Source organism: Aptenodytes patagonicus, chromosome 1, assembly GCF_965638725.1.
Source record: "Aptenodytes patagonicus chromosome 1, bAptPat1.pri.cur, whole genome shotgun sequence".
Lineage (NCBI taxonomy): Eukaryota > Metazoa > Chordata > Aves > Sphenisciformes > Spheniscidae > Aptenodytes > Aptenodytes patagonicus.
In genome coordinates this window covers 170,784,348-170,808,370 of record NC_134949.1, presented here as the reverse complement: position 1 = coordinate 170,808,370, position 24,023 = coordinate 170,784,348, and the positions used below count along the sequence as shown (strand labels likewise).

Sequence of the window (24,023 nt, the reverse complement as noted above, 5' to 3'; positions counted from 1 at the left end):
TCTTGTGATATCTGTCAGTGAAACAGCATATCTGAGAACAGAATTTGGATTGGACAGTTAAATTTTGTATTAATATAATTTAAGTTTTCACATCTTTCTTCTTTCATGCAATGTTTGTTTCCTCATTTTAGAAAGCATTGTTTAGATACAGTCTAAAAAAGATTTTAAATACCACATGATAACAAGGAAGGTGAATAAGGTATTTTCATGCTTGATTATGCTCCAGTTATAAAAAAAAATACGAAACAGACAGCTGTTATAACAGTACTGCATTGCCCCTCTTGAATTTCAGCGTGCCCAAAATTTGAAAAGGTATTCCTTTCTAGGAACATTTCCAGACCTGTTAGTGAAGTAGTGAATTGGCATGACAGATACGTGGGAATGTCAGACATTAGAGAAAGACACAGTAAGAGAGATTAGACTGGAATTTAGGAGTGCTCCTATCAGGAATGAGCTTTCCACTAATGTGTTTGTAATATTTAGCAGTAGTTAGCTCTTTCCAGTCCAAGATTTTCAGAAGAACAAGAGTGCCAGCCATGAGCTGGCCCAGCAGTTCAGTATTCTAGATCATGTGCAATGCATATCTAGTGTATTTTACCAACATTAGTTAGCAATGTTCACAGCTGGAATAAGATTACGGTGTCAGGGAAATTATATTATATGACATGAATTAACTGTAATAAGTGTACTCTTCCCACAGAATTTTAGTTAGTATCTCCTTCAATTTTTTGTTTAACAAGACCAGATGTCTTTAAAGTTTTGTGTATTTCTTTTATGTGTCTATACCTATGTTTTAAAAAAAAAGTAACTGTTTTCTATGTATTTGTGTATTGCGTATTTCTGTTTTGTAGTAATCAATGTAATTATCTCTTTCTCTAGGGGTTGATCTCCAGGTTTGTACTTCTAAAAATCCAACATGCTGTACCAAAAAGATGGAAGAAAGGTATCAGGCTGCAGCAAAGCAAGAGATACAGCAAGTGCTTCAGACATCGAGCGCTACGTTAAAATTTTTAGTATCTCGTAATGCAGCTGCTTTTCAAGGTAAAGCTTTCTGTTTTTTATTTCCAAACTTGTTCATACTTTTCTTGATTTTCATCTTTCATTAGTTTATGCATGTAATAAAAGTTATCTGTTAATTTTTAGCTTCTCCCTATGCTTTTATGCTTTCAAAGAAGGAGTATTAAATCATGCAGGTGATTAGAAACTGCATTGCTTTTGGAATTCGTGACTTTTAAAAAATTATATTTGAGAAAAAGTAAAAAATTGCTTTGATTTAAATTGTAAATTTAAATTCCTCTTGAACTTCTTTAATTTAGATGATACTAAAATGCAAAATTACTGCCCGGAGTGCTACAAAAGAGAGATTTTGTTATATCAGTATTTCCGCCCATCATGTTCTTTGTCTTGTTCTAATAGAAATACTTGGGTAGTTTGTTTTTGAGGTTCATTTTTGGGTTCTAGTTTTGTAAGCTTTTGAGTTTCTAAAAAAACCCTACCTGAGTTTCTAAAAATAGTTAAAAAAAAAAAAGAGAGGTTGAGTGACAGTTGTTCCAATGCACCATAGGAAGCTATCTGATAAATTAAGAGTTATCTAGGCTGATGGTGAGATTGCCTTTTAGCAATTACTCTGCATACTATACAGTTTTCCCTGAATTAATAAGGCATAAGTTAATGCAGAAATTGGTTAGGAGCTGGGAAGATGTGAGAAATAGTGGCAATATGAGGTTGTATGTGATAGAAAGGGATATAGAGTTCACATGTGTTGAGGACAAAGCCCTACAGTCTTGTCATTTGTCTATTAATGTGTAGTTATGGCCTTAATGACCACGTGGTTGGACAGGATAAGATGGTAACTTCATGCAGGCTCACGAAGTTGTCCTTCTGGTGACTCTCTTGTTTTTAACCTGTGAGGCTAAAATGGTTAGCAGAACGAAAACAACTGCCTGGGGTCATAAAATGAGCAGCAAAGTTGACTGGGGTCCTAAAGCCTTCCCTTTATGAAATTTAGGCTGTCTAATGCTAAAAACAAGTTGCAGTTGCTCTCTACTTTCTGGGAATATTGCCATTTAGCCTGCCTAACACAGCTGTCCATGGGTGTCACGATCGGGAGATCATTGGTAAAATGTGCAAAGAAATGTCTCCCTCCCTCTTTTCTGCCTTTGTTCTTCATTCCAACTTCTGTATATTAGCTCTCTTTTTTGCACCATAATAGTACAATATGTTGTACTGCTTTGCTGACCTAGGGCTGTAGGCTCTGTAGAGCTCAGTAACCAACTGTACTTTCCTTAAGTGAGGGCTGTACTCTCTGCCTTGGTGTTTTAACACCTCCTCCTTTCCCCCATCCCCAGAAAAAACCCAAAACAACAATGCACAAAAAACCCCTTAGGTATCTAGATAACATACTTGTGCAATCCCAGGATTTCTGTCTTCACAAGAATGGGATTTAAGTAACATTTAAGTGAAGTTAAGTGAAATCAGGACCCAGAAACTACATTTCTATTGCTTTTATGTCCTGAGGGCTCAGTCAGTGGGGTGTTTTCAGAGTGCGTGCAGTGTACATCTCCCCTGTAGGTGAGTTCTCTCTGAAAGACAGGGATACACACATGCCTTTGAGGAGAAATGGTTGTGCTTTCCTTGGGTACAATCTGAGCAGTTATTCAGGGTGTGGGTCCTAGGCCCTTCTCAGCTTGTAAAGATTAAAATTCTATCACCTGCCAGTCCAGGGGGATGCCCTAAACACCAGTTCAGAGGCTAATGTGGGACATACGCACTTTTCACTTTTCCAGTAATGCCATTTTAGAGTGTAGAAAGGAATTCAAGAAGCGCTGACTCAAAGAAAGGAGCCTGCCTCTGTAGCCTGGTGATGATACATCCTCCCTATAGAGGGATGGTTTCAGAACTGCTTGAGAATTACAGTTTTTCATTTTTTTGGTGAAACACGCGTGAACAGTTCTTGTTGCAGGAATGCAAGCCATCCTTCCCAAATATGTAGCCTAACACTAATTACTTCTCCCACTGGCTTTCTTTCATCATTTGCTTTTAAATAAATATTTTTCAAAGCATATACTTTAAAGTATATATATTTTATATACCTTATAGACTTCATATATTTTTGAGGTACATGCTTTAGTACTTTTGTCTTTAATTTCCTTTTATGTAAAGAAGTATTGGGACCAGTTCTGTTTAGTATCTTTATCAGTGATCTGGACAAGGGGATCGAGTGCACCCTCAGTAAGTTTGCAGACGACACCAAGTTGGGTGGAAGTATTGACCTGCTTGAGGATAGAAAGGCTCTACAGGGGGATCTGGACAGGCTGGATCAATGGGCTGAGGCAAATTGTATGAGGTTCAACAAGGCCAAGTGCCGGGTCCTGCACTTGGGTCACAACAACCCCATGCAGCGCTACAGGCTTGGGGAAGAGTGGCTGGAAAGCTGCCTGTCAGAAAAGGACCTGGGGGTGCTGGTCGACAGCCGGCTGAACGTGAGCCGGCAGTGTGCCCAGGTGGCCAAGAAGGCCAATGGCATCCTGGCCTGTATCAGAACTAGTGTGGCCAGCAGGAGTAGGGAAGTGATTGTGCCCCTGTACTCAGCACTGGTGAAGCTGCACCTCGACTACTGTGTTCAGTTTTGGGCCCCTCACTCCAAGAAGGACGTTGAGGGGCTGGAGCGTGTGCAGAGAAGGGCAACGAGGCTGGTGAGGGGTCTGGAGAACAAGTCTTATGAGGAGCGGCTGAGGGAACTGGGGTTGTTTAGCCTGGAGAAAAGGAGGCTGAGCGGAGACCTCATCGCTCTCTACAACTACCTGAAAGGAGGTTGTAGCGAGGTGGGTGTCGGTCTCTTCTCCCAAGTAACAAGCGATGGGACAAGAGGAAATGGCCTCAAGTTGTGCCAGGGGAGGTTTAGATTGGATATTAGGAAACATTTCTTCACCGGAAGAGTTGTCAAGCACTGGAACAGGCTGCCCAGGGAAGTGGTTGAGTCACCATCCCTGGAGGTATTCAAAAGACGTGTAGATGTGGTGCTTAGACATGGTTTAGTGGTGGACTTGGTAGTGCTAGCTTAACGGTTGGACTCGATGATCTTAAAGGTCTTTTCCAATCTAAATGATTCTATGATTCTAAGTATAATTGAGAGAGAATATTCTGTGGATTATGTATTATTTAGATTTATAACCTTGTTTAACCTTGAAGTAGTTATTTGTGGAAAAACATGCTGTTGAGCATGCCACTCATTTTTGAAGAATTGGTACCGTTGCTAACTAAAATTCAAGCTAAATGATTTCAGATTCAGGAACCATAAAAAGATGCTGCTGATGTTTTTTGGGTTTGAACTCGAGGAACATAATAAGACATTATACCTGGTCTGAATTCAGTTTTGACCCTGCTTTGAGCAGGAATTTGGACTGGAGACCTGCTGAAGGTCCTTTCCAATCTGAATTACTGTATGACAGGGTGTCTATCTCAGCATTCACTACCAAATCTTTAGGCATTCCCTTTAGGTTTAGCTGAGGCTGGGCTGTGCAGCTAGGAGTGTGATTACCTCTTCTGCTACTTTGGCAACTGGACAGACATCTCAGCAGTTATGCAGAAGGCGTGAAGGGGATTGTTGGGGTGTGTACAGAGGGGAGCAGGTGTCGTGGACTTTGTCACTGTTGTCACCTGCCTCTTTTTGAAGTCTGTTGAGGTTGGATGCCTTGGCCTAAAAGAGGTGGACTGGATCCAAACACAATAAATAGCTAATGTTTTCTCTCCGTTTCTTACATATTCAGTAGAGGGAGGTAGGCAGTTAAAATAAGTGATCTGTATCTGCCTCTGGAGGTCTTCAGAGGTGTGTTTTCTTTCTGTATTACATACAGTCTAGAGATCCTGAGTACTTCAGGATGACTAAGTACTAAGTACTTTAGGATGACTGTGTTTGTGAAATGAGACATCTGTCTGCCTATCTGTCTACCTATTAACTGTATGTGTGTGCATGTATCTTTATGCGAGAGTAAATATAGATATATATTGACATATCTTTGTCACCTTCTAATGTTTGTTAAAATCCTGTGGTTCTGTATTGTGGTAAGTGCTGCCTGCTGACAGTAACTGTCTATTGACAACTTTCAAATGTTGCAAAAATTCCATGTCTCTTAGGACATGTCAAGCTACATGGTGCAAATTGCACCACTTGTGTACTGCTTCCTAGCAAGTACTGTTACAGTTTTTTCCTTACATTTCAGGGTGTTTCAGAGCGTGTATTTTCTTTTTCACTGTGATTCTTGTTTCTTTTTAATACCTTTGAGGAGTGGTAAGGGAACAGAAGGATAGGTAAGAGTGAATTTAAATGAGATATTAATCTGGTAGGTGGGAGATATATTACAGAGAGCAAGAGATCATTCTTCCCTTGGGAAAGGTGACTAGAGAACTTAAGCTGTATGACAATCATGTTTCAAGACAGTTATTTTGATAGGGTAACATTCTTGCACAGCTCTGCATTTTTAGTATTTATTATCTTAATAATAACTGAAAAAAAGATTGTGAATGCTGTACAGGGATTGCCATAACATCTCCATTCTAGTGGTAACCATAAAAACAAATGCTTTTTTAACCTTTATTTTATATGCTGTACACCTATATATATATATACACACACACACACTCCTTTTGCACAGTTCTAGATGTTACTCAAAGTTCACGCAGACCCTTGTCTATACCTCCAAACAAAAGAGGAACAAGCACCACGAGGGTCAACCCTTGTATAGTCACAATGCAGTGGCAGTTTTTGTGTAGGAAAAAAAAAAAAACCCTACGATTTGTAACAACTTGGAGAGGAATTGAATAGTCATCTAAGAATCTGGTAATTTTGAGTGGGATGGAGCTCTCTGCAACAGAATAGCAGATCTTGTGTCACTTCACTATTTTTTCACACAGAGAGCTCATAACCCTTTAAAAAGTGGCAATGTGTGACACAGAGCGAGGTAGCAGCTTGTCTGGTTGAATGGGAAATTTAGAGATAATAATTAGGTTGTAGAGTCTGAAAGCAAATGGACTTTTCTTTGTGCTGCTGTATTTGGCAACTCCAGTACTGTACAACTGATTTAAAAATATGGAACTGTGAATCATTTATGAATGTGGCAACCTGTCACCAAAACAGTGGACTTGGCAAGTATGCTTCTGTAAGAAAGAGGTAATAAACTGCATTCTTCAATACAGCATTTTCTGACACTTTCACTACTATGTAGGAAAACTCTTAATGCTTTTGTGATGTAAGTTCTGGAGTATTTTCAGTCAGGTTTTCCTAATGCAGTTTCATGATGTTCTGTGAAATTATTACTACGCAATAGATCAGTGTCCACTTTATCCTAGACCAGACTTAAGTGAAGTCAAACTGTTATATCATACTGTTTCAGGTCACAGTACAATTACTACCTTTAAATATGATAAAGTTGTAGTCAGTAGCTAAAATAAATTGTGTGAACTAGAAAATGTGTTGAAATCTTCTGAGCTGCTTTCTCTGGTAGCATGGTAAGCCATAAGAAATAACGGAATATCTGTTCATCCTTGTGAAACTAAATCTGCCCTGGCACTGATTCAATTGTTTTCCATTTGTGAAGTTTTCTGAAGAATGATTTGAAGATCGGCAAGAGCTGCTGTATCTCACTTACAGTTTCAAATGATACGTTGCCCTCTAGATCATTTGCAATGCGAAAGAACTGCTTCGAAGTTCCAACATTTTCTTATTTCTCGGCTCCATAATCCTTTTGATTTTAAGTGTGATATAAATAAGCTAAAATCCAAAAACCTGTGAATCCCAACTTCTCTTAACTAAATGAAACTGAATGATTCTATTAAAAGTCAAAAAAGTGGACAGGCTAAGAGACCTGACTGTCACTTGTTATACTTAGGGATGAGGGTCTCAAAAATGTCTCTGGTTCACCAGAGTTGTGCTCCTCGTTCTCTGTTGCTCTGCAGACCTTCCCCACAGCTACGATCGTGTTCCCCTATGGACTGAGGAAGCAGGGAATTTTAATAACACAGGAAAACGGTTATACCCACTGGTTGGTCTAAGGAGCAGAGCTGTTATACAAACCTTATTAACTTCAGCAATCATCTATTCAGATGGTATTTTGATTCCTTTATAATACAAAAGCAGGATAAATAGTATGCTAATATAACTTAGAATTGGACCCAGTACGTCTATATATACGTAAAACACAGCATTAAGGGGCTGTTGTAAGTGCAGAAATCTGGAGATTTAGATTAATACTTAAAATTTCATTATTAATCCTGAGTTTTATTTCTGTATTGCAAGCAAGTCTTTTATCAATCTAGAGGGATTTACTTCCATTGTATCTCATTCTTATCTTTTAGATACTGATTTGCATACATGTATGCTGTGCTACAGGCATTCCTGGGGTGTATATACACAGGGATTTAATGGGCTTCTGTAATAACAGTTTTCACCACATCAGTCTTTTCTTAAATTGTACTTTTTTAATGTGCACTTGTGCTCATGGATTCTTGTCTCAGCCTATGTTTATTTACCATCACTTAATTATTTCTCCTAGTTGCAATAATACCTGAGCTGCAATTAAGCTGACGTAGGTGCGCTGTTCAGACTCGCATACTCGGTGAATACTAAGATTTTTTCATAATCATATTTTTGTTAGTATCCAGCTAACTACTATTTTGGTTTGTGTCTGTGTAACACAGTGATCAGTGTAGACGTATGCTAATTTAGAATTTTTATACTCTATGTAGTGCTCATAAATTAGAAAAAAACTGTGAAGTACAAATTTAAAGCATCATTCCCTTGGGAGCAGTGGCTATAGAAAGTTTTCATTTTCACAGAACTGTTGATGCCTCCTTCCTGCTTATTCTGAGAATTTTGGGAAGCTGATTTGCTGGCAAAAGGTAGGAGTTTGAAAGAAGACTGAACTCTCAACAGAAGAAGGCAGTGTGAAGTTGGTAGTTTAGAATGAATGTTTAGTGTTGTTTCAAAGATAGCATTTTTTGTAGCCTTTTACATTTCCAGGATTTCTAAGTACATGTGGAAAAGTTTTCATTTAGTATTTTTATTCTCTCCGTTAAGAAAATGAAAAAGCATCAGCAAGTCAAGTCTTGTTAAAAGACAGAACTTAAAAAAATCTTGACAAGTTGGAGGCAAACTGTGAAAAACATGTTCAGCAGGAGCAAATGCAAGGTCCTACATTTAAGGGACATTAAGGGACATCCTGTTAAGTGGAAGACATAACAGGATGGGGCATAACTTGGAATGGATCTGTTCTGTTTCCATGTCCAGAGGTCTTAGAAACAAACTGGACAAGACAACACCTGCCATATGTTGTAGATATGACTGATTCTGCTTTGGGGCCAGGGGATAGATTAGACTGCTCAACAGGCTTTTCTCAACCCTATGACAGGCTTAAAATAAGATTTACAAAGAAAGGTTAAAGGAGTTGAATGTTTTAACTAGTTTTAAGCTTAATCTATGGGTGCTATGATCTGACAAAAAAGGGTTTGTTAATTTCTTTCCAAGAAGATAACACAGTTCTCTACTATAACATAACGGGATTGTCTACTTCAGCCATAAAGATGCTTGCAGATGGGTTTAAATTTAGAATACTCTATTTCAGTATTAAAAGAACATGAATTTGTTCAAAACTTTGTACATGAAACATGATTTCATTATTTGTTATTCTTACAGTGGAACTGTTGTGTATAGAGCTACTAAATCTGTACGCTGTCACTTGAATAGACATTTAGTAATTACAGTGTTATGAACTACATATTCCACATGGGAAATTCAAGGAATTTTGCAGTTTTTATAATATAGAAAGTCTTATTTTTAGCCCCATTTTTTTCAAATTGCATCTCAGTGAACCTGGCATACTGCTTAGGAGAAATGGATCTACTGCATTTTCAAAGGCTTTGTGAGAGGTAAAAACAATTTTCTTTCCCAGCAAAAATGAACTAAATTTGTATGGTTTTAGGTGGCATTTTTAAAGATAGATGCATTTACATCTAAAGCAGGTAAATCTAATTGCATTATAAGTGACATTTTTAATTAGAAAACCATCTTGTCAAAACAGCAAATAGGAAGAGTGAGGGAGGGTAGAATTGCATCAAATGGGACTTAATCAAATAAGCATTAGAATACATTATTACAAAATTTAACAAACCAAATACTGACTTTTTCCTGTAAATAACTACACCTGTACTTTAAAAAGTAGATGATGAGTAATAAAGTGAGAATTAAACTAGGAAATCTGCAAAAAAAGAACTGAACAGCAAACAAAAACCTGGAAGGAGAATTTTGCTCCTGTGGAGAAAAAAAATCTGAAGTTATTGCTAGACACCATAGGGCATGTCAAACAGCACTAGAAACCTATGGTTAGGCAGCTGAACTGAGCCCAGTGTCACCCTTGACTACAATGAAAGCTTGGACACTTAAACTTCAAATATTTAGATATCTACACTGAGGTGTCTGAAGCTGTGCCCCGATGCCTATATTATACACACCAAAGTAATAGCCCTCAGAAGTTCCCTACTCTCTGAAACCTTACAGCCACCCTGTCTAATGTAGCTCAAGGGCGTGAGTAAGGTCTGGGAACACAAGCAGGTTACTGAGCAATAAGCTAATATTTGAGTTTCCAGCCTGTCAGCTACTTGGAGGTGATTGCTTTTATCCTGAAGTAAAGGAAAGCTGGCTTATTGCTCAGAGTGAACTACTTCCCTCCTGCCAGAGAGGTAGAAATGTGCAAGTAGATTCTGTACACGGAATGTGAAACCTACTGTTCACCCCTTTGCTTATCATGTGGCAATTTGCTTATATGAAAAATAGGAAGCGATTATCTACTTTTCTTTCTGTTCTTTTTCTGGAATGAAGCAGAAAGGTATGTCTGTCTCATGTCATGAAGTAGGTGACAGTGATTTTAACAGTGGTAATGAAACAAACCTTTACTAATATTAAACAGGTCATCAGCAGGCGCAGGTAACTGTACTTTGAGTCTTGAAAGAGCTATTGGTGCAAGTATTGTCAATTTTTAATAAATCTACAAATCTGAGCTTGCATTAAGGGCTTGAATTTAGGTCTGTGCAGACTAGAGGAGTGCCCTGATAGAGATCTGCTGATCCTGGAGTTCCAGAAGAGAATGTTTTCTGTTCACTCTGTAAGTGCATTTAAAATGCATATGCATAGCAGTTCACAATACAGAATGCTACAGATTTTCTGTAGCTAGGCTGCATAGCCATTTAGCACATGTAGAGTAGCCATTTATATAGGATTTTTGGATAGTATCTAAAAATACAGCAGATTACTGAGGAGAGATGACTGTTTTCTGGGTTATTTATTTTGCAGTGTATAACTCTTAATCTTCCCTGTTGCAGCTATTCTGGTCTGTATAGCTACTTAATATTCATTGGGACAGAAGCAAAGTGAAAAATTAGCTCTGTAGTTCAGTGGTTAGGGTACTCATCTGCAACAAAGGAAGGTTGCACGTTGCTGCTCCAGTGAGTAGTTTTAATTATTTGTATGATCTATAAATATAGTCTGCACTGGCATAGTTTCACCTGCCAGGCCTGAATCACTTTAGAACAAGTGTTTTTTCAAGGCATGTGTGAACTCTGGGCTGGATACACATCCAGTTTTCCATATCTCATCAATTTTGTTGTTGCCCTTTTCAATGGATCCTGTACGGTCACCAGGACTTTAAAAAGAAGGGATTATGTGCTGAATGGGAGCCAATTAACTGCTCTTAAAGAATGAAGAGGGATGCATGTAGATTCCAATGGATGTTCCCCTCCACTACCACTACTGTGATAGCTGTGGGCTGGCTGCTTGTTTTGAATGAGAGAAACTTGTGCAAAGTATAGCATAGATATTCTGCAGGATCAGGCTTATTAGGTAGCTGAGAAAATTTCTTTCAAATCAAATTAATGTGTTATTTTTATACTGGAGTATAGCATGTCTTTGTTTTGTGCTTGTGTAAAATGCAGTATGTATGTATAAATATATGTATTTATTGTTAGCTATCTAAAAATAATTAAATATTTGAAGTATTCCTTGTTCTTTATGTTGTACCTACAAGGTCTTTGTGATTTGTAAAATGGGATAATGTAGTTATAATTTGCAAGGTTTGTAGATGTACAGAATGGGACTAGAAATTTTAAGTTATAGTATGGCTTTGCATTGTGCTCCCATTATGTCATGGCAATTTTAAACCTAAGTAGTTTGTAAGCTAATTTTCTTGCTTTTGCCTAACACAGTTTTAACCTCATGTTATTTTAAACAAATTGCTGGTAAAGTAAAATACCTGATTATCACCAATCAGTATTTAGTTTTGTCACTCCTGATTATGTTACTTAAAAGCTGCAAGCAAGAATCCTGTAAGCAAAGTAAGGCCTCGTTCAACTATATTAAAATTCTATTTACATTTACATTTTAATTTGCTTTCTGCTGTGTGACTGTGTTATACTGAAGCTATTACCTGGCTCAGTGGTCCCCATAGACCATTTCCCTTTCTCATTCTGATTTTATTGTAAATGATTGTCAGCATAGTAGAGGAAACTGCAAACTCAATTTTGATCAGTCCCATGAGGGACTCGATTCTTCATGACTTATTCTTGTTGTTTTAAAAATAAATTGAAATAGCCATCTAATTTAAGGGTTTCCTTCAGAGTAGAGGATTAAAATCTGTAATTTCTTTTATGCAAGGGCTTTTCTGTTATTGCGTTATTAGGTAGAAGTTAATATTTAAGGAAATTTTGTAGTGATTACCCCCTTGGGAAAGATTTAGTTCTTCGTTTAATATTTCCATTTTATATTTAATGGTTCGTTAAGCTGGCTTTTTTTTTCTTTTACACCTGGTGATCATAAACCTGCTGTTTTCTTTTAAAGATAATGTTTTCTTGAGTGTTTATTATAATTTAAGATTTAAATACAGCCCTTCCTGCACTCACTGCACTTAGTCCTTACTGTGAAAACAGATTAATGACCCCTTTGGTTTAAAGAACTTTAATTTTGCTTCCTCTCTCTGTGCTGTGTTACTGTGAGACAAAATAGCCAAGAACGTGGAAGATGAAATAGTGCGAAGTTAGAAGGGGACCATGAGGAGGAGAGAAGGTAACTGCGTAAGAACAAAAAAGGTTAGTGATATAGTGCAGTGTGACCCTCCCAGAGGCAAAGGTGTTAACAGTAAATCACTGGGATTTAGGGCTTGATTCAGCTGCACAACAGGCATCCATCTAGTGCTGGTTTAGCTGTCATAAGGTGTCCTGTCTGTCCTCCAGGCCTGCCTCTACAGAGAGGTGCTGGTCCTGTTTGTCCTCTGTCATATCTGCTGATCCCGTGGAGGATGTCCTGCATAACCTCGAGAAAAGCAAATGGCACTATATTTTCAGCAAAAGATTCAAGTTCACTCTTTCAGACTGTAGTTGTCCACGTCTGGTGTCTACATGTGAGGTGGGGCTTTTGGTCCCATAATGCTCAAAGGAGATAAGATCAAATATGTCTATTTTAAATTGAGTTAAGTAACTCCGATGACTACACCTACATTAACAGTGTACAGTTTTTACTTACATAAACTGTATATAGTGTATATTTTTATTTTAAAAGTAAGGGACTAAGTTATATTAAAGCCTTAGACAATGTCACCATTACAGAACAGTCACTGGAGCCTGAGGGGGAAAAGGAAAAAGAAATTGCGAATCAAATTGCTGCTCTTCAGGAACATCACACTTTTTGAATTAGATACAGAACAGACAAGGTAGTAGGGCGAAAAATAATCGTGATCGTAGGTTTGTTCTTGCTTCTAACTACAGATTTGCTTCCCTAGCTGAAGTAGTTCTTCGATACTCAGCTTCCCTCCCTGCAGTTGCTATGGTGCCTAATGCAACTGGAACAGGAGCATACTGTCAAGCAGATTTGGGAAGATGCACCCAGGCTCAAGCTTTTTGCATATCTTCTTAAAACTCAGCTCCTTTTATAAAACCAATCAAGAGCACTTGTATTAGTTACATAAAATAATTAAAAATATCTATGTCAATTGAAGATCTTGAAAAAATATCCAAGCATCAGCTTATGTCTGTGTACTGATCAAAACAATCAACTGGGGGATGGATTAAAAAACAAATAAACCAGAAATGAATAAATCCTAAAATCCCAAACCTTAGAGAAGTAACGAGAGAAGTATAGAATTAGGGTGTTAGGAAGAAAGAAGGAGAAGAAAGGGGGAAATAGGTGTGGTCTTTTTCATTTCTTGTTTTCTATAGAACTTTACACCCTCAGTTCCCTCATCTGCACAATGTACAACCATAACCAACAGTCCTTTCTTGAAGACATTACAACCTAAAATGAGACGTAAGTATTGGAAAGGAAGGGGGAAGTCAAAGACAGTATTAAGAAATCAGTGTATCCGATTAATCAGCTGGTTACCATAGAGAATCTGGAAAGTTTCTGCTCTTCAAATGAGGACACTACTATTTATGTAACCTGAAGAAAAGAAAATCTGATTGTGTTGTAGAAACCATGATTCCTCTCTTCTCTGCACCATCTACCTTTAAATTTCAGTGAAACGCATTACCGCTAGAAGCTGTAAGTAGTTCCCTAACATGGTCCATTTACATGCAAGTATCTACTAAAACAGTGAAAGACAGACAACTATGGCATCTTCTCACTGTGTATGTTGAGAATTCAGAACAAGTGATAGTTTTTTTTACTTATCATTTAAAAATGTAAAATCTCATACAGTGTGTGAACAGTGTTACAACCTTTTCCGGAAAAAATAAAATAAAAATTCTTAAGACCAAAAAAAGTCTATTTGATGTTCTAGCAAAATGAAGTAAGAAAAACATTCTAAATAGAGCATGTCAAGTTTAAGTCAAAGTATAAGTGGTTTCTCAAAAAAAGCTAACCTGCTTCTGTTCCCATAATAATATAGGAAAAAGTAAAAGTGGTTACCCTGACTCAAAACTTCAGAGTTTGTACAAATTCTGGGGAAAAACATGTGCTGTTTCGCTCTACAGCACTGCATCTAGTTTTTCCATTGCCTTAAACTTCAGAAGTCATTCCTATCTATTTAATATGGAGATGCAATGCTAGTGGCATTCTTTTGCTGTCACTTTGTGTCCACTTTCACAGAGTAAATACTCAGTTATCTGAAGGATATGAATCCAGTCGATGTGAGCTATTAAGTAAATCTACACTGGTAAATGCATCTTCTAAGCAGGGTGATCTCTGGCCATGAGGAGGTACCCAGCTTGGTTGAGGTGTGTATGCAATATCCAGGCATAAGCAGTATCTAGGCCAGGTGGACTAACCACATCCATGTGCATATGATTGAGCTGTACCATTTGCTGCCCTTATGCTCTGCAACATGTGATTATTGTCACAGGTTTTCTTTTTTGCTTGAGGATGTCTGAAATAACGATGGTAACCCATCAGAGTATTGTTTTTAGAGTATGGCATCAAATGTAGGTGTTGCATGCCCTTGGGTGTGGTGTTGGGGCAAATGGTGGTGCTTGAGTGGCAAAGGCTGCTGGAACAGTGATGATGGTGAACTGTATAGGCTGGAGGGAGCCAAACTCATCTATACTGCTTTTTAGTCCCAGGTCCCTGGAGTGAAATGGGGTTTTGTTTCAGTGGGTACAAGTTGGCTCACATCAATCTTAGGAGCAAACTGGCATTTAGACCATACAGATGGTCAGGGTAGATAGGAATGAACTGGGGAGCTAACTTGCTTGGCCTTGTATACATAGCTATACTCTGATTGATTAGTCTTCCAGGAAACTTTTGACAAAGTCCCATCAACAAAGGTATTTAGTAGACAAGATAAACAAGATAAAAGATAAAATGCTGGTATGACTGAATAACGGGGGAGGGGGGGCGGGGGAGAACAAGTTAACAAAAAAGTATGGGAAGAAATGGTTGATTCTTACCTCCCTCCCTTGGAGGGAGGTCACCAAAGCGTTCTTCAAGGGTGTGTGCTGTTCAACATAGAGCAAAAAAAAAATCTGGAAGAAGGAAAGAAAAGTAAAGCAATGCTTATGATCATAAGTTATACAGGGTAATACAGAAGAGAGCCAAATACAAAAAGTTGCAGAAAGGCTTTACAAGACTGGCTAAACAGGAATTAAAATGGAAAACAAAATCCAGTAAAATTACATGTCAGGTGATATATATGGGGAAAATAAATCCTGTTTCTTATGTAAAATGATAGTCTCTGAGTTGACCAGTAATAAGATCTTGTGATTGCGAGAGGTAATTCTGTGAAAAATGCAGCTGGATGCTCTATAGCAGTTAAAAAAGCAAATAGCATATTAGGAACTGTTAGAAAAGGAACAGATAGCAAAACAGGAACCCTTGTGTGTTCTTACATAAATCCGTGTTTTCCTGCATTTTGAATACCATGTGCAGTAGACTACTGACATAGGCTTTGGAATCCCTTGTCACTGAAGCTTTCTAACTTCTTAACAGAAAAATCCCTCAACATCATCTGTCAGGAAAGTTATAGTTGTCGTTTATCTTTTCTTGGGGAAGAATGAGAGATTTGATGACTTCTCAGAGTCGCTTCAATCTGTATTTCGTTCTGGGATTTTATTTTTATAGCTTATCAGTAGCTACAGTATTCCGGGTACTAAAGAGTTCTTTAATAACTGAAGCCGTAACAACAGCCCCTGTCTGGGAGCTCAGCCAGATGGACTCAGATGAGAAATAAGCCATAAATTTTAATAGTCAAGGTGATTAGCCACTGGAACAGGCTAACTATGGGGATGATAGAATATCAACCCCATCTCAAGTTCTTCAGTTCTGGTTTAGCATCAGCTTTTGAAAATGTGCTGTAATCAAATGCCAGCAACTGCCCTATTTTGTAAATAAATATTTTGCAGGCCCAAGGTGCGTTACAGCAGTCAGATTCTACAATCCTACTCCAGTCTTAAAAATGGTGAGTGTGAATGTATGAAGGCATTCATTGTAGTACAGTCTGGCATTGGAATGGTTCCTCGAAAGATGAATAATGTCAATTTAATCAGAAAACTGAATCCAGTCTACCCCAAACACATCCCCCCACAGTTTTCTTCCTCATGCAGAGAGTTAGAATTATAGAATCATAGAATCATTGAGGTTGGAAAAGACCTCTAAGGTCATCGAGTCCAACCGTCAACCCAACACCACCATGCCCACTAAACCATGTCCCTAAGTGCCTCATCTACACGTCTTTTAAATACCTCCAGGGATGGGGACTCCACAACTTCCCTGGGCAGCCTCTTCCAATGTTTCACCACTCTTTCAGTAAAGAAATTTTTCCTTACATCCAATCTAAACCTCCCCTGCCGCAACTTGAGGCCATTTCCTCTCGTCCTGTCACTAGTTACTTCGGAGAAAAGACTGACACCCACCTCGCTACAACCTCCTTTCAGGTAGTTGTAGAGAGCGATGAGGTCTCCCCTCAGCCTCCTTTTCTCCAGGCTAAACAACCCCAGTTCCCTCAGCTGCTCCTCATAAGACTTGTTCTCCAGACCCCTCACCAGCCTCATTGCCCTTCTCTGCACACGCTCCAGCACCTCAACGTCCTTCTTGTAGTGAGGGGCCCAAAACTGAACACAGGATTCGAGGTGCGGCCTCACCAGGGCCGAGTACAGGGGCACGATCACTTCCCTACTCCTGCTGGCCACACTATTTCTGATACAGGCCAGGATGCCATTGGCCTTCTTGGCCGCCTGGGCACACTGCCGGCTCATGTTCAGCTGGCTGTCGACCAGCACCCCCAGGTCCTTCTCTGCTGGGCAGCTTTCCAGCCACTCTTCCCCAAGCCTGTAGCGCTGCATGGGGTTGTTGTGGCCGAAGTGCAGGACCCGGCACTTGGCCTTGTTGAACCTCATACAGTTGGCCTGGGCCCATCGATCCAGCCTGTCCAGATCCCTCTGTAGAGCCTTCCTACCCTCGAGCAGATCAACACTCCCGCCCAACTTGGTGTCGTCTGCAAACTTACTGAGGGTGCACTCAGTCCCCTCATCCAGATCATGCAGTAGGTCTTTCTGCCCTTATCTGAGTTTTGATGATTAAGCTAGAGCTAGGTTTCTTCTGCCTGCTCTCCTTCCCGCCCTGAGACTCTTACATCCCAGGCCAGAGGGTGGTTGACTGAGCTTTCACAGGAGTAGTGGAAGGTGTTTTCTCTCACACTGCTTGATAACCCCGAGGAGGATCCCCATCTGGCTCTTTCCAGATTTAAAGAAGAGAATTTGTGTGTTTCCAGACTGAATACATCTTAATGTTTGGATTTGTATGTATCAGTGTATGTATATTAGTGGTTTCATCTATTTATCTATCTATTTGGAGGTTTTTAAAAGACATGTAGATGTGGTGCTTAGGGACATGGTTTAGTGGTGGACTTGACAGTGATAGGTTAATGGTTGGACTCGATGATCTTTAAGGTCTTTTCCAACCTAAACGACTCTATGATTCTGTGATTCTATAAGCTTAATACAGCGCCGGGGTTTTTTTAGTAAGTTTTAAGTAGTTTGATTGGAAACCTGGTAATTATTCTTTTAAAATTATACCGTATTAGAACAATAGTTATCTTTCAATAAAGTGCTAGACTGGACCACAGTGTTCAATCCTTAGTAATACCATAGATTTCCTACATGAACTAAGAAGTCATTTGGTCAGTCTGGGGGGAATACAGTCTGTGTAAGGCCTACCTAAACTTTGAGTTAAGCAACTAAAAGTGTAGCTGGATTCTGGACAGTGATACAGACCCAACTACTTTTCAACACTACCACAGTATGTGGGTGCCTAAACTGAATAGGTATGTCTGTTCTTGGCTGTATTTCTGCTTGGAGAGAAGAGAAGAGAAGGAAGTAAAGCTGGGTTGTTAGAACAGGGGACAGGAGAACTCGGAAAGTCTGCTCTGTAGTCTTGTGTGGGTGCATTTACATTAGCAATTTAGGTTGAATGAAGAGAGCTCTTTTGAAGGGATTCTCCCAGCTGGCCTCACGGACTCTGCTTTGGTTTGCATCACTCAGCAGTTGCACAGTTCACAAGCTCGACGCCTTACAAATGAATCTAAACTGAAAGATGCCTTTCAGGATTACATCTAATTTTCTCCAGCTACTAGTGGGCATGGGATCTGTGGAACTAGAATTTGTCTGAAATAAAGTCCTCCAAAAATCAAGTAGTGTGAACACTGGATCAACTGTTTCACTCTGTAGATCTGTTCCTATTACACCACCGAGCTTGCTATGTATGTAGCCTATGTAATCTTGAGTAGAGTAGCCCCATCCAGCAAGGAATTGGCCATCCTTATTACCATTTTTGGAAGTGAGATTATTTAGCATTTCTGGGGATCAAATTCTTAATGGCTTCTCATTTTAATTCATCAAAACATCTTGAAGACTGATGATATATGATATCTGCCTTTATGTTCATGTATATTATATCATGATGGTAAGATGGTAGAAGGCCATTTAAGACGTCTTTGAGTACTTCAGAGAGAGCTTTAAAGCAGGCTAAGCAGCATGAGTTTTGCAGTGACCCTTTCACAATAATAAATTTTGTGCATTATGGAAATGTAATAATCTCTTTGGGTAAAATGATTGCTACTCAAATAATAGAGAAAAAATACATTATATTTAAATGGAAAATGAGAGTTATCTAATGAGAAGGATGTATATTCCAGCAGGAATGTGGTGAGAGAAGTAGTTTTCACAAAACTACTTTTGCACAGAATCTTGGGATATTTAATAACTGCTAGTGGCCAGGATATTGATTTCAAATCTTCTCCTTTTCACAAATCAGGATAGTATCTTGTAATAAAAATAGAGTTACATGAAGGGATAAGGCCCTGGAGGGGAGAAAGCAAGCCATCCCAAGAAAGCTGGTTGATATTCAAGGATCACCTCCTCCCAGCTCAGGAGCAGTTCATCCCAAGCAGCAGGAAATCAGGTAAAAATGCCAGGAGGCTTATGTGGATGAAAAGGGAGTTCTGGTGAAATTCACACACAGCAAGGAAGTATACAGAGGATGGAAGCAAGGATGAGTAACCTGGGAAGAATACAGAGAAGCTGATCAGTATGGGCTGGATGAGCCGACAGTGAGGTGGGTTGAAAACTGGTTGAACATCCAGGCCCAGAGGGGTGGTGATCAGTGGCATGAAGTCTAGTTGGAGGCCAGTAACTAGTGTACCCTGGGGGTCAATACTGGGTCCAGTCCTGCTCATCGTCTTCATTAGTGATCTGGCTGATGGTACAGAGTTTACCCTTATCAGTTTTGCTGATGACACAAAACTGGGAGGAGTGGCTGATCCACCAGAGGGTTTTGCAGCCATCCAGAGGGACCTGGACAGGTTGGAGAAATGGGCTGATGGGAACCTCATGAAGTTCAACAGAGGCAAATGCTAAGTGCTGCACCTGAGGAAGAGTTATCCCATGCACCAGGACATGCTGGGGGCCGACCAGCTGGAAATCAGCTTTGCAGAAAAGGACCTGGGGGTCCTGGTGGCTACCAAGTTGAACATGAGCCAACAATGAGCCCTTGTGACAAAGACCACCAGCAGCGTGCTGCGCTGCATTAGGAGGAGTGTTGCTGGCAGGTTGAGGGCAGTGATCCTTTCCCTCTACTCAGCACTGGTGAAGCCACACCTGGAGTTGTATCTAGTTCTGGGCTCCCCAGTACAGGAGAGATATAGAGCTACTGGAGAAAGTCCAGTGAAGGGCCACAAAGATGACTAATGGACTAGAACATCTCTCCTATGAGGAAAGGCTGAGAGAGCCAGGACACTTAGCCTAGATTTAGCCATAGCTAATATTGTTGTGGTGTTTTATGATTTTAAGGGTTCAGAACTGGAGGAGGTGAATCTTTCCATAACATCATTGGTGATTGCACAAAATCTGGCAGTGCTAACATACCTAAACATAAGGGTGGGGTTCAGATGACTCAATAAAGGTCTCTTGTGTAACTCGGTTACCTCCTCTGCTGCCCACGGTTCGGCAGGCTGTGTGCCAGGACTCTCTGCTATGGTGCAGCTGTGCATAGTCTTGGCTCTGACTTCTAAGGAGGTTCCCTGTACTGGCAGCCACCTCCTGTAGTGTGCCACTGCCATCGCTGCCCTGGCTTCAGCAGTCCCCTGCACAGTTCCTTTCCATCCCATCTGCCAAGTCCGCGTTAACTGCCAAATCCATGCCAGCATGCCATGGTGCCAGGGCTCCTGATCTCTAGTGCTCCCTAGGCATTCATGAAATAGGAAACCAGATACAGGCCTGTTCTGCCCTGCTAAGATTGCAAGCCCAGCAGGCAACTTCTTGTACTGTCTGGTGTCTCCTAACCCAGCTGAGATAGACCCACTGTGTGAACTCCTCTGCAGGTCTTAAGTTGCTTCATCTTGCATTACATAGTCTGGGTCCAAAAGGGACAGAAACCCCTTAGCTGGGGTTCCCTTCAGAATAGACATGACTTTTAAACATAACGAAGAGACTGGAGGGGCTTTATTTGTTTATTTATTTTGATGCTTGAGAAGCATGTCTCTTTCAAGCACTGTAATAGTTTGACTGGTGAAACACAGCCAGACATACGCAAGTTGGTCCATCTGTACAGTTGAGGCATCTTCTGGTAGGCTTTAGTAATGGAGGATTTGCAAAAGTTAGCTGTTCAGCTTGGAATGGATTTTAATGATAACTGAAGTTACTGTGTTCATTAAGAAAGAAACAGAGTCAGAAATTGACTGTAGTAGTGCTGGAAGAGCCATGTTATCTTACTGGATTGCCTTTTGAGTGCAGATTTTTTTCTTAGCATGACACTGTATGTACAAGACTCCTTAAGAGCAGACCAGCATATCCCTGGTCCAGGCACTAGCTCTTCAGAACAGACCTTTGACTAAGTATGGGTTGTTAAGCATAAAACAAAGGAATTTTGTAAAAGGAAATTCGTGGGAGAATCTAAGTATCATAAGCTTCAGAAACCACAGGACAGAGATCCATAGCAGCCATCATTTTGGGAGAACACAGCTGTGACTGGTTTATTATATAAAAGGCCTGTGAGGCCTATGGGCAGGTACCATCATGACAAGGAAGGTTAATGTATGAGAAGGAGGTGGTGATGGTCATAGGAAATGTAAGATGTCTTCGAGGGGAACAGAGCACTTATCCCTTAATTTGGCATTCAGAAAAAATATTTTTTAAATCAATACTTATGTATACTTTCATTATTTTACTGCTTTTCCTCTGAGTGATGTGTGCGAAGAGTTAATCCAGTTCTGCTGGTTTTAAAACATCTTCAAGAAAACAGGCAATGTTTTAGGTGTTACATATTTTAACAACATGGAGATCCGGATCTATTCTATTGCTGCTTTTTTTCTGTCTATGTGCAGCACAGATCATAGAATCATAGAATCGTAGAATAGTCTGGGTTGGAAGGGACCTCTAAAGGTCATCTAGTCCAACCCCCCTGCCGTGGGCAGCAACATCTTCAACTACAGCAGGTTGCTCAGAGCCCCATCCAACCTGACCTTGAAGGTTTCCAGGGATGGGGCATCCACCACCTCTCTGGGCAACCTGTGCCAGTGTTTCACCACCCGCAGCGTAAAAAATTTCTTCCTTATATCTGGTCTAAATCTACCCCCCTTTAGTTTGAAGCCATTCCCCCTTGTCCTGTCGCAACAGGCCCTGCTAAACAGTTTGCCGCCATCTGTTTTATAAGCCCCCTTTAAGTACTGATAGGCTGCAATAAGGTCTTCCCGAAGCCTTCTCTTCTCTCCAGGCTGAACAACCCCAACTCTCTCAGCCTTTCTTCACAGGAGAGGTGTTCCATCCCCCTCATCATTTTTGTGGCCCTCTTCTGGACCCGCTCCAACAGGTCCATGTCTTTCTTCTGCTGAGGACTGCAGAGCTGGACTCAGTACTCCAGGTGGGGTCTCACCAGAGCAGAGTAGAGGGGGAGCATCACCTCCCTTGACCTGCTGGCCACGCTTCTTTGGATGCGGTCCAGGATACGATTGGCCTTCTGGGCTGTGAGCGCACATTGTCGGCTCATGTCCAGCTTTTCATCCACCAGTACCCCCAAGTCCTTCTCGGCAGGGCTGCTCTCAATCCCTTCATCCCCCAGCCTGTATTGGTACCGGGGCTTGCCCCGACCCAGGTGCAGGACCTTGCACTTGGCCTTGTTAAACCTCATGAGGTTCACACGGGTCCACTTCTCAAGCTTAAAGATACCATATTCTTCCTTGCCCAAGGAGGCCACAGACAACTGGCTTGGCTAAGGACAAAGTCAGGGCCCTGCAAATAGGAGAGCTTGAACAACGAGCTAAAAAGTGATTGAAAGTCTTGTTACTAAGCTGGAGGGAGAAATGTGTTTTTCAGGGAAGAAGATTAAACTTCATTCCCAAATGTCCTGGTTCCTTCTTCTTCCCCCAGCTTTATATGCTGAGCATGACGTCATATGGTATGGAATATCCCTTTGGTCAGTTGGGGTCAGCTGTCCCAGCTGTGTCCCCTCCCAATTTCTTGTGCACCCCCAGCCTGCTCACTGGTGGGGCAGTGTGGGGAGTAGAAAAGGCCTTGACTCAGTGTAAGCACTGCTCAGCAGTAACTAAAACGTCCCTGTATTATCAACACTGTTCTCAGCACAAATCCAAAACATAGCCCCATACTAGGTACTATGAAGAAAATTGACTCTACCCCAGCCAAAACCAGCACACCTCGGAAGCTCTGGCATATCTAACTTCAGGAGAATGCTTCAGTGTGTTTACAGACCTTTTGTTTTAATAATTTTCCTTTTTTTCTATGGATAAGTTTGTTTTTTTTTAAAAAGAGATTGTGGTCTGTCTGCATCATCTTTACACCAATTTCAGAAAATAAATCTATTGCAAAGGTACACCCTGTTTTATTGCCAAGGAAACACAAGTGGTAGTCACTCTCAGGTTAGAGAGAATCCTTGATAACACCTTTGACAGACGTGCTGAGTTCCTCAGCAGAAAAAATGGGGAGGAAGAAAGAGATACCCAGTCATGAAAAGATAACATTTCATAGCCAGCTCGCAGACCATGAAGAGTCCTGGTTCTTTTTTTACTTACTTTCATTTTTTTTTATATCAGTTGTACTTCTTTAAGTTGAATACATCATTCTCTTGCTCATGCATGTACATTTCCTGTCTGATCTATGTGGTGTTCCTTCTTATGCTCATAACTTCCTTTTCTATATCTATTTTTATTTTGGTTATTTTTAGTTAATACTTTCATTTGACTCTGAGATTAAAATCAGTAGTATTAAAAGCAAAGCTGTTCTATTCCTATGTATTAGACAAATTAAGCAGTTTTTGTGATTTAGTTTCCTAAGCACAAACATCTAATACTATATTTGGTGATCTGGAACCTCTTACCTGGCTTCAGGGGCTCTTCAGGAGAAGTGCAGGTCTCCTGTGGATCCTGTGCCACATCTTCCTGGCTATCACAGGTACTCTGAGGCTCTTCCAGTGGCACTATATTTTTATGGCTAGGTAGCTGAATCCCATTCAAATTGCTTTTAAGCAGATTTTATTGACAGTAGTGTTGATGGCAGTGGAACTGATGGACAATAGCATTTTTAACACTGCTATGTAGGAATTAGCTGAAGACAATGAGACTGGGAGAATAAGCTATTCTTTACTCGGCAGGCATGAAAAGCTTAGTATATGTCTATAGTTTACTGGAATACATGTGGGAATCTGGCTTCCCAAGTAAGAACAAGTAGATATATGATATAGTGGCATCCTTTTAGGGTCTTTGCTGAAGTTACACAGTTGTTTTGCCACGTTAAGAGGCCAGCAAAGGCCCATAATTACTAGGAAGTATCTTGATTCCTGCAGAGAGAGATTTGATGTCAGAGGTAGAATTGCACAGATGGGCTAATACCTAGCCAGGTGTTTTTTGGAAGTTTTCCTTTTCCAGATATTGTTGCTCATTACCAGATTCAAATCCTGTCAAGGGGAGTGTTGGACAATGCCTTGATGTGGATCAAGACTTGAAACATGAATTCTGTTTGACATGCCATATGTAGTAATAGAATCACATGCT

At 40.2% G+C, this 24,023-nt stretch overlaps 1 protein-coding gene across 3 annotated transcripts in view; it reads left to right on the top strand.

The window, feature by feature from the left end:
- Positions 1–24,023, top strand: part of GPC5 (glypican 5) — a 796,885-nt gene that overhangs the window by 18,911 nt on the left and 753,951 nt on the right. For all 3 annotated transcript variants that reach the window (XM_076362213.1, XM_076362206.1, XM_076362220.1), the window contains exon 2: positions 880–1,041. In XM_076362213.1, coding sequence (XP_076218328.1) covers positions 880–1,041 — 162 coding nt within the window. The remainder of the gene's footprint in view (positions 1–879; positions 1,042–24,023) is intronic.